Source organism: Toxoplasma gondii, chromosome VIII, assembly GCF_000006565.2.
Source record: "Toxoplasma gondii ME49 chromosome VIII, whole genome shotgun sequence".
Classification (NCBI taxonomy): domain Eukaryota; phylum Apicomplexa; class Conoidasida; order Eucoccidiorida; family Sarcocystidae; genus Toxoplasma; species Toxoplasma gondii.
The window spans coordinates 5,736,298-5,747,628 of NC_031476.1; the positions used below are offsets into that span (position 1 = coordinate 5,736,298).

General features: G+C 54.3%; 1 protein-coding gene across 1 annotated transcript; it reads left to right on the forward strand.

Moving 5' to 3' along the window:
* Positions 1–5,043: 5,043 nt before the first annotated feature.
* On the forward strand, positions 5,044–7,094 carry TGME49_269620 (hypothetical protein; the record flags this gene model as incomplete). Its single annotated transcript, XM_002365602.1, has 2 exons — positions 5,044–5,648; positions 5,976–7,094. 2 exons carry the CDS (start codon positions 5,044–5,046, stop codon positions 7,033–7,035), a joined length of 1,665 nt encoding a protein of 554 aa, XP_002365643.1. The 3' UTR covers positions 7,036–7,094.
* Positions 7,095–11,331: the final 4,237 nt, after the last annotated feature.

Below are 11,331 nucleotides of genomic sequence, written 5' to 3' on the forward strand. Positions count from 1 at the left end.
GTGTGTGTCTTCCCTCTCCCCGCTAGAACTGTCAAGACGAGCGCTCGACGGACAGCATCGGATCGACCGGGATCGGCTTATAGTCGAAGAAGAAACTCGCATCGGAGGCGTTTCAGAGGGTGCCTTTCTCCAGCACAGAGAAATCTCGAACGGCGTCACAGACAAGAAAAACCATATGAAACAAAACAACCGGTTTGTGTCGAACTGCAAAGGAATCCGAGTTTTTTAGCTTGTATTTCTAAGAACCGGCCAAACCAGGTGCTTGCATCAGTGAGTTGCAGACTTTGAAACCGGTTACTCCGCCGCGTATGAAGAAGCAGCTGACGACTGACCAAGAATTCTTGAAATCTACTCGTGAACGTGGAAGCACTGCGAGAAACTTGGTGAGACTGAACAAGCGGGCGAGATAGATGGATGTTGAAGACATCTGGTCCGGGATGTGTTTCCAAGGCACACGCGGACTCCGACCAAAACTTTGATCTGTGTCACCTGTTCTCTTTGCATTTCATACCGTAGCCACTCTGCAAGGGCCAGTCTATTTAGTGCCTCTGACGCCATCCTCTACATTCCAGGCGCGTGCGTATCTGCACTTTTCGCAGAGCTAGCTCCCGTAATGTCAAGTACCCCGTTATCGTGAAGTCTCGTAGTTGAAGAAATGGCAACGCAATGCTGGAACGTCCGGCAGCGGTACAACAAGGTGACTCTGTTTCAGCCCTGACGTCAAAAACAGATGTGATAAGGAGCTGACGAGGTGGATAGACGGATCACCTGCGTTTGATCTCATCCTTCTGCTCGTCGAGGAGGTAATTCCAGGTTTGCTTCGAGCAAGAGAGAAACACAGTTCCTTCGTCGGCACTAACTCGCCTGAAATCGGACGCCGCCTCTCTCTGTCTTCCTCTCATTTCCCTTCGTATGTTATAATGCATAAATGCGGACGGCGAACACAGCCTATGAACCGGTCACCGACCGCATGGCTCTTCGTGGGAGTAGCTTCCCGAACCACCGCGGTTCCCGCGGGGCATTTCTGTGACGTCGGCAACAGCAGCAGTCAGCGAAGACCTGAACTTCGGAACTGAGTAGATACAGAGAGAGTTGACCTCTGTTTTACATTCGTACGAAGCCACTAGTCAGGGCAGTATGCAGCTAAAACTTACTCCAGGGGTAGCTTTCTTCTAGTGGGTATCTGATGTAGTGGGTTGACGGCTGCATCCTAAGCGCCAGCGCCCTCAGCAGACGGAATGTTACGCTTTCAGCAGCGTAGGTCTCTACGCATTGCTGCGTCTCCCATACAGATGGTACCGCTGCAGTACGAATCACTTGGAGGCAAACACTACCGAAGAACATATCAAAATCCAACAGTTGGTAGTGATGCAGCCTCTTGTTCTTCTATTCGCAGGACGAGCTTCCCATTTGTAAACATAGGAAAACCACGCAATTAAAAAGGCGCACGTGGTTCGACTTGTGCACCATCGGTTTCCGCCAGAGTCGACCACGCCCCTTGGGCGAAGCATATAACCTGAGAGTCCCGAGAACCTCACTGGGGGTTCTCGTCTGCTGACAAAAAAATCTTGCACTCACGGACCGCAAAACACTGTTCAGGCAGGGTTTTCATGATAGCAGAGAGTACTCCCCAAAACGTGATATATGGGCATCTTTGTTCCACGGGCCGACGTTACCTCAGTTTTGAATATAGGCATCGAAGAGTGTGTTCTTTCAAGAGGAAAACGCTAAGTATCTCATAATGTTTCCGCCAACAAGTGGCGCTGGAGGTAGATCTGCCCTCAGGGACCCTGCTTCCTCCTCCAATCGTGACACCGTAAATGAACGTCCTTTCTCCGTAATCTAGCGGGTATTCGCGCAAACACTTTAGGTTTCCTACGGCAGGCGCTCCCTGAGCTTCGACTCTGTTCCTGAACGCTTCCTGGGTGCGACCTCTGCTGTATGTGATCCTTCGTCGTTTTTCCATTCGCCGGTCCCAACCCCCTCTATTCTCTCGTTCCCCTGGCATACGTCGGATGTATCTGTTCCATCTACTGCGACTCTGTTCTGTTTGTTGTTTCAGTCTACAGTACATTTTGTCGAATTGGAAGGACTGCGCCTCGTGTCGAAGCACCCCTCCTGCCGAAAGAAGTGCCAAGCGCACCTGACGGACAAAAAAGTCGTGCGCCCATACCGTGCGCCGCTGCCGATTCCCGTTGGAGAAAGTTTTTAACTCCCTATCTGTGCGCTCCCAGCTGTGTCCGTGTTCAGTTTTTTTTGCGCTTCCCTACACGCGGGTTTCCCCCCCGGACCACCTGAAGGCGCGAGAGGAACCTTCGCCGCCCGCCATGCAGGAAATACCTGTTAATAACATTCGCAGCTCGACATGAGACGCAGGACGGGCTGAAGCTGGGAGCTTGAAAGAGCCGCCGTAGTATCCTGCTCCTGTGGAGAGTGTGAAAGCGGCCTTCCGTGGGAAGAAGACATCACGTGGGGCTCTGCCAGCTTCTCTTCCGGTTTCGGAGTGGAACCCTGTTTCGCTCACACGACCGGGGGTTCAGCGTGAACAAGTAAGATCGAGAACGGGAGACATCGTGAGGTCCGGACTGCTAAAAGGAAAGCGAAACAGGAATGCCGTCAAGAGTTGCGTTGCTGTTGTTAGGCTTGCCGGGGTGTGTCAGGCAAACGACGCAGAGATGCATCGGCGCATTGCATGTCTTAGTTTCTTGTGGAACGAGGTGCGGTGTTGCCCTATTGTCGCACGCGTGTATGGAGGGGGTGCAACGGAAGCGCTGTTTCCATCATGCTAAGCCACGTGAGCACCATCAAAGAACGTCCGTGTGTGCTGTCCCGACCGAGCAGAGTCCCGTTGCGCGCTTTGCGATGTTCTCTCACGACGCACTGACGGTTTCTTTCGGTCCCACAAGGCAAGCTGGATCTGTGCGAGGGGAAAGCGGCCGAGGCGAGGGAAGTTGACTGGCAACTTTTATGGGGGGGTGAGGGGGGGGGGGGGGGAAAAGCAAGGCCGCTTGATGGCTCCCACAAGTCTTTTCGCGCCGCAACGCGGGGTGCCTGTCTCCTCTCTCTCCTGATATCGAGAGTTCTCCCACTGCTCTGCTGGACCTAGTCCGCCATCAGCGTGAATTTTTCGTGCTTTTGGGAAAGAAACAAAATACCCCTGCAGTAGCGTCCCAGATTGTTCCACGGAAACAGCCTGCGGCCGACGACACGAGCAGAAGTCTGTCCACATGCTGTCGAATCCCGTTCGCGGCCTTCGGATGTGGGCGTGTTCTCTCGTTAATTTCGGAGTGGGTTTTCTTTCTCACACTCGATGCAACCGTACGGACTGTGTTTATTTAACTGTTAATCAGAAGACTGGATAGAGCGCGCAAAGCTTCGCCCTCTGCAATCTCTTCATCCGTGACGTCTCTGTTCCAACCCTTTTTCGTCACACTCTATGTTGCCGCAGGGTCGCGCACCCAGCGGAATCCGCATTACCTTTTTTTGCAGCGAAGTCAGCTGCTTGCCGGAGACCGGCGGGGCACTTTTTTGCTGTTTCCCCTTGTCCCTCCTCGGCTGAGCTGTCTGATTCCCGTCTGCTGTTTCTTCCCCCCGCCCCGCCGCAGAGTTCCGTGGGCGGCGAGAGTGGCTCATGCGCTTTTTTCTGTCTTGGCCCGTCTGGCCCCCCCTTTGTTTCTGACTCGGTGACCCAAGTGATCTACGTTTCGTGATCCAAAGTGCCTCACTTTCTCCCCATGTGAGTGCGCGCGTTTAGCGTGTCGACGTGCTGCGTGTGTGTGGCTCTGCGCGCCCCGTCGTCGAATGCGTTTGGAGCGTTCGCCGCCAAAGAGAGAAACCCGGGCGCTTGCCTACTGACACTTTGTGTCCACCACCGTACTTCTCCCGCCGTCGTCTGCGGGTCCAGGAGCTCTGTCGCATTCGTATCGGAGACGGCGCGAATCTGTCTCGGCCCGGAAGAAAAATGCCTCAACTCGCGCGTTTCGCGTACTTTCTTTTCTATGGTTCGCGTTCATCTTTTTCCTAGCCCTCGCTGCCGTCCGCTTGTATGCGTCGGTCGCGACTCGAGGCGCTGTAGCACTGGGTACGCCCGGTGCTCCTCGCAGTTGATTTGTCAGGGAAGAATTCGGTTTCCCCTCTGACCTAGAATTGTCTCCGACGCCTGGAGTGCAGAGAACCAGGACGAACTGGTGCTTCTAGGAACTGGAAACCCGGCCTAACTCGGTGCCTCGTCTGGCTTCTGCAGTTCCCCTCCTCGCTCTGTACAGTGCTGCCCGTCTTGAGTCCCGTTTGCGTACGTGTCTGTATTTCCATGCTTCGAAAACTTTCTCAACGAATTTTGTGCTGGCGCTCTGAGCTGCCGTGTGCACTTGCCATTTGAATTTTCGCTTTCGGGCCGCTACTGGCATGCGCCGAAAGCGCTTCGAAACGCGCGCGTCGAAAACTTGAACAACGAGGTCGTTGCTTTCCTTCGGTTGCCCTGGTGAAGGGACAAGCGCGAGACCGGCATTTGTGTGTTTTGCCGGAAAACTGGTCACCTTCGTGTTGCCTGCACATGCATTTCCGCGTCGAACTCTGTTTTCCCCGCGTACTTTGGCTGTGTGAGCCGCCGGACCTTCCGTCGTGTTGGTGAAAGATCTGGCATGTACATTCTTCCAAGTGTAGAGATCTTTTCAGCGCGCGCTAGCCTGGCGCCCTCGAGTGCTCAGTCTCGCGCATTCAAAGCCCAAAAGCTACCCCAGCAAATGTGAAGGGGCGACTGGCGTTATCTCGCCGCGTTCCGTGTGTTCTGTCCACACTCCCCTGTGGTGCATTTCAAGGTGGTTCTCTCGTTGCGCGACTGAAAAATCACGCGTCGGCGACCTTCGCCTGGCAAATTTGCGAGAGAACTTGAAGCGAGGAAGTCCGGAAGGTCCTTAGCGCGCCTCCGCTGGATTGTGCGTGAGCCGCGACCTCGCCTACATCGTTCCCGGCCTCCGGATCTGCACACTGGGCTCCAAAGGGGGAACCCGCGCACTTTGCACGGCTTCTGGCCCGAGAGACGACATGAGCGCATGCAGCGATTCGTCCTGCGAAAATTTCTCGTGTGAGTCTCGGTCCCGCGAGGATTGGCAAAACAGTCCCAGCGACGGCGCGCGTGTCCAGAACGTCCTTCCTCGACCAGCCGCCGCGCGCGACACCCTGCTTGCTGCAGCTCCTGTGGATGTGCAGAGGCTGCGCGAACTGAATTTAGAAGACCGCTCGGAGACTGCAGAAGACGGGGAAAGGGAGCAGCCTCAGCGCGAGGCAGAGAGGAAGTGTGCCCTAGAAGACGGAGCTAGGAGCGTGAGAGAATCGAACCGGTTCCCGCGAAACGCCGCAGAAGAACGCTCTGCCGGCATGTACGAACAGCGGCAAGACGCGAGAGTTCCTCCCAACGAAACCATCTCCAAAATGTGTGGTGGTCCCGAGCTCATGTCGCGCATGCCGGTCGCTCTTCCCACCACGAGGAGGTCCCGGCCCGTCCTTGTCAGAAACCGAGTCCGCTGCAACACAGACGGATTCATCATCTTGCCTCAGCACCGCCGAGATGACGCCGGGGGCACCTCATACCTGATTCCTCCTGCCTCCGTTGTCCCCAGACCGAGCGAACCTCCGAGCCAACCCCCGCAGTAAGTTCTTTCACCCCGCGTTCTTTTTCTAGGTGTTCGATCTCTGTCAACATGTCAGTGGACTGTCTGCGACCGCGCGAACTGTTCTCGTGATCCCCGAAACAGTCCCCAGCTCTGTCCGTTTATCCTCGCATGCACTCCCAAATAAACACATGCCAGTACATATATATATATATATATATATGTATATGTATATATGTATATGTATATATGTGTATGTATAATATATGGGGCACAAGAAGGTGAGGGGAGCGTCGGTGGCAGCACATGCAGTTTTGCGAGGCACTTTTTGATCAAAAAGGTGTCAGTGCGTGGGTTGTTTTGTAGGTTCAACTTGGTTCCGAGTATCTTGGGCGCTGTTGGCGATGACGAAGGCGACCTTGCCCTGCCCCACCAGCAGACAGCCCAGTCTCCGTCTTCGCTGTTTTCGCCCTACGCGGCGGTGTCCTCGCTTTACCCAGAGATGTGGAAGCCTAGGACGTCTGCGCCAGAGGAAGCGGTTTTCTCGTCTGGGTCATGCGATGCCGCGAAGAGTAGCTCGCGCGGAGCGTCGCCAGTCTCGAAAGTGGACACAGGGTTCAACGACGATCGCACGGGGCCGGAGTCGACATGCGGAAGCGACGTCGATGCGTTCAAGAAGAGTTCTCACGGCTCGATCTCTGCGTGTGTGTCTACACTCCCCGCCCAGAGCGACGAGGACAACCTGGAGAAGGCAGCTGTTTCGCTGCTGGAGCGCGTTTCCCTCTGTGGAACGTTGCTAAGTGGCGCACAAGACGATGGCATGGAGCAGCGGCGGCACATAGTCCCCGACGCCACAGACACTCGCGCGGTGAGCGCTTCTATGGGGATAGAATGCCCTCAAGGATCGGGCTTGCCTCCAAGCGGCGCGCATGCAGCCGTGAGTGCACACCCTGGCGGGGAGTATGCGGCAAATGGGTGTGTTGGTGTGGGGCACGAGTCCGCAAGCGGGACTGCGGCGACAGTGGCTGAGGCGAGAGGACGCCTGTCCTTCGAGTCGGGGGCTGACGTTCGAGAGAAACCTAGCGTCTCAGGCATTCCGGCGACTGCGGTGAACGAACCCAGGGCCTGTCGCGAGACAGACGGCGCGCCGCAAGCGCATGCGTTCGAGGGCGGCCTGACAACCGTGAACGGAGTCATCCGAACCGAGGACCCGAAGAGGCGGGGGTCGATCGACACTTCGGACAGCGACTGCACGGCGACTGCCCCAACAGAGCGAGCGCGCGACTTCACAGTGTCTCCTCTGTTGACATTCGCTCTCGAAAACCTTCGGCGCCAAAGCGAGAACCGCGACAGCTTTGACGTCCCGGGCCATGGTCTGCCACCGTCGCTGGACCTGCCCGAACGGATGCACTCCCCGCGAGACTGAATTTCTACGTTAACCGTTCGAGCACTCTTCCCCCCCCCCCGCCTCCCCAGAAAGCCGTGGGCACTGTGTGAAGGCCTGCGGGAAATCTCCACATGTGCGATGAACTGCAGGTAGAGGCACTCCCTGCTGCTGGTCACACGTTAGGGCGACGCCAGAGTTTTCCCAGTGTCTCAGACCCGCACAGGCGGCTGCAAATTATCGCATGTGCATGTATACTGATACAAATGCATGTGTGCATACACGTGCGTGTATGTATTGATGAAGGATTGTCCTTCTGCAAGGGCTTCGCGACGAGAGTGCCAGAGAGGTGCCACTCCTGGAGTTAGGAGTGCAGGATCATATGGGGGTGGGGGGAAGGCCGTCGCACGGGGCTCATGTTTGTGGTTGCGACTAGAAAACGGAGAGGGAGCTGACTCGTGGTTCTCTTCTGGAACAATTGTCTCATGGTTCCCTCTCGAAAAAGTGTGTCTTTCGTTAAAGTGGTGGCCAGCGACTGTCGTCGGCCAGCAGGTGTCCGTATGTGTATTCGTGTGTGCCTTTGTGTATATGTGGATGTTAGGTGGATGTGTTTGCGCGTGTACGCGCGTGCGTATTTTTGGGACTTTTGGCCTCACGCAGCTGTGTTTGCGGGGTGACGTGCGAATTTGAAGTGTTGATTTCACTGGTGTACTTGCGTCCTTGTGTGTGATTTCACGAGCCCCTGTTGTCTGTGTGAATGTACGTGCCGGTTAGTGTGCCTGCAGTGTTCATGTGCGTGTGAGGAGACGACATTTGTATTTTTCGCCGTCGGAAGGGCGTCGGGTGCACATCAGTTTCGGGTCGCGTGGACAACGTGGTTTTTCACTGTAAGCGATGGACAGAAGCTAGGATAGGAGTTTTGCCATATTTTTGCCTGTTGTTCCGCGTAGCCAGCGCTTTCTTTTTTTTCGCGCCCAGTGTTTATTTTTCCCCCGGTGTTAAGCGGGGGATGTCTCCCAGATCGACGCTATCGCTATTTTTGTAGAGATGCGTGTTCCGCACACGGACAAGCGCAGTGCCGGCGCATAGCACTCGCTCAGAGGTGAGAAGGCGGACGTCGTGTCTACCTTCCGTCCACTAGGCGTTGTCCGCGCAGCACTGTAGCAAGACGCGGTCTTCTAGGGTGACTGAATTTCCAGTGTGTGTGTGTGTGTGTATTCGTGTTTACATGGACGTACTAGTGGAGAGGTATATTAATCGACGATATCGTGGACGCGGGGGTCGTAAGGAACTTGGGGATTCGCAAAAGGGACAGCCCTGTGTTTTCTGCAACGCTGCGCGTGTGTGCTCGTGGACGGATACGTACGTGTCCACGCAAGGGACTCGTGATGTGCAGAGCTGAATGGAAATGCGTTGGCACAGACCCAGAGGGTGAAGGCGCATGTTGCCTTTCCCCTCGGTCCGTTCCTTCGGCGGTCGAGACGTGTTTTGGGTACTTCGTGTGCAAGAAACTTGACATGCGACTTAATCCGAGGGTCGTCCTCTGCAGGGTTACCAGGCGCTTCCGGTTTTTTGCCTGTGGGCCTTGCGGAGGGGAGCAGTCCAAAGGAACAAGATGAGGCTCTCTAGAGCGTCTCAGGAGGCAGCGAGGACGCAGCGAGTCGCTTCTGTGGCGGCTGTCCTCAGGAACCAAGCGCCACTCGCGTGCCACTCTCCGGAGACCCAGGAGACGCCCTCTCCTCGCCGAAGTCCCGATTCACTTCAGTGAGTACTGCGTGAGAGACCGCGGTAGGGGAAAACTTGGAAGACGCTCCCAGGGAAACGCGTGCCACGCAAAATAGGACTCGCAGTTTTTCTGGGTGCGCCGTTCTACGTTTTTGCACGAACGCCGTTGTATGCTTTGGTCGTGCGCCCTACATGTACATCCAAACATTTTTTCTAACTTGTGCATGTCGTCACAGACGTGACGAAGTGATATATGTGTATTTGATACGTGTCTGCTTGTGCGGAGTGGCTGTGCTAAAGAGGGATGTGTAGAATTGTTTCTGTGTCTTCTTTTCCGTCTACCCGTTCGACCGAAGGGGGTCGCCGGATCCCAGTTCTGGTCGAGACAAACGGCGTGAGTGGTCGGAGGGAAACGGCAGGGATCCAGAGGCAAATCAGGTCGTCATTTCGATCGGTCTTTTGCGGGCTTCAGTAGTATCTCACTCACTGTTTTCACAGGCCCGTTTCGTGTGTACCGCGTTACGAGCGTATATCCGCCCTGATGTCTTCACAGCCCCAGTTACCATTACCACTCCACTTAAAGCTGTGTGAACAAGTGTGTGCTACAAACAAGTGTACAGATTTAGTGGTGGGATTTGACAGTACGCGTGTATGCAGTACGAGCTTTTTTTGTGTCGGATCGTCGTCTACTACGTGAGAGAGCAAATTTTTTCTGCTGACTCTTCGCGCTTTGTTTCGCCGTATCTGTGCCAAGGTTGACGCGTCACGTGTGATGGGGAAACAGCCGAGAAGAGAAGCGTCAATCTAGGAGACGTTTTCCATCTCTGGCTTAGACGTTTATGTATGTGCATGCCCACGACTGTACGTAACTGTATCCATTCGTATATTCATGTCGAGGCACCGGTTATACCCGGTACAAACGTACACTCGATGGGCATCCAGAGCGAAAAAAGCGATTTCTCGATGGACGACGCAGGCGCGGTTCTGGTGCTACTTTCAAAAGAAGTGTTTGTTCCCGGTTCTTCCGTCTCTCGCCAGGGAGAGGCCGAAGGTGCCGCTGCAAGAACTAGGTTGTAACAGGACACGGCTCTGCATAGGCGCAATGCCGTCACAAGTCTATCTGGCGCGAGAAAGGAGTTGTGGGCTTCGTCGTTGCCGAAGAAAAGGAAACACAAGTGATCCATATAGCTGGAGATATTGGTGCGCATACACTAAATATAGTTTTGATAAGTCATGCTTTGCGCCCTTGTCACCGGGAATCGCTGGCGACAAAACAACTGGGACTAACAATGATAGGCTTATACGAGAATGCCGAGTATGTGTCTCACGCCTTAGCTGCGTTAGCGGAGAAGCTCTCTGTAGCTGCGCGAATCTACTTTCTTTTCGAGCACGTCGGGACAGGGAAATCTCGCAGTCATGCTGATGAGTTCACAGTTGCCTCAGTGCCCCTGCACGCCTATCTGGCTTTGTGATGAACCCACCAAATAGTTTTATTTACTGTTAACATACGGATCGGGGTCGTCTTGACTTTTTGGTTTGTGGGACACCATGATTCCAAGTCTAAGATATCATCCGAGTTTTCGTGGCGCCGCGGTTACGATTAGGCGTCTGACGTGTCGAAATCCACACTCGACGGGCCACGCTTTAATTGCGCGCTCTCCATGAGATGAGGGTGGCACTACACCAGTTGAAAGTGACTTCATTCTTCGATGCACCCTATGTAGAAAACCACACCGTCACTACAACCACCAACACCGAACCAAGCACACATGGAGGCACCATGACAATTCAGAAGCAAGGGGGATGCTTTTCTGAAACCGGCTTGTGGTACAGGGTGAATGGTATAGAGTGGTTCCTGAGGATCTCAAAAGACTGACTAACGAAGAATGAGTTTGCGTGCCCCGAAATATGCTACGGGAGTGCCGAAAGAGGGCACAATAGCCTTTTTTCGCCACGGAACAAAAAGAGCTTCTCCTTTAAGAAGCCCTTATCCACAACCGTACTGTGCGGGATAGTGATAGCACTTGGGCGTGATCGGAATAACCTATCCCCTTCACAGAAATGTGCCCACCCATTTCACGTGACCGCTGTAGACAATCACACTGTGAAACAACCTTTCGAAAGATATGCCGTTTTCATACATAATATTGGCAGGCACTGCCAGTTCTCATGGTCGAGTCGTTCGGCGTATACAGTTACACGGAAATAGTCCGGTTCACCGCTGCCCCAGCATAAAACTTGTGACACACATGACTGATTGAAATAAGAAGCTCTCACACGTAAAGTGTTCGTTTCTCCGGAAAAAGTCGCGGCGACGTACGTGACTCACACGTCGGGGAAGCGAGACGGAGGCGAACTGTTTCAAATTGGCGTGGAAGAGACGAAAAGGAATGCTATATCGTCGCTTGTTGCTATATGTGTGACTTCAAACTGAAGAGAACATCAATGCTGTAGCTGGCTTCGGATATTTCATAAAGCTTCTTTCTCGGATCCTCCCCTCGTGGCAGAACGTTGCTCTTCTGACATCCTCCCGAGAAGCCGGTTTCTCATTTTCGGCGCGCATACAGAGGGAGGCCCACATCCCGCCCCCCTGACATAATCACTCCAGTCTAA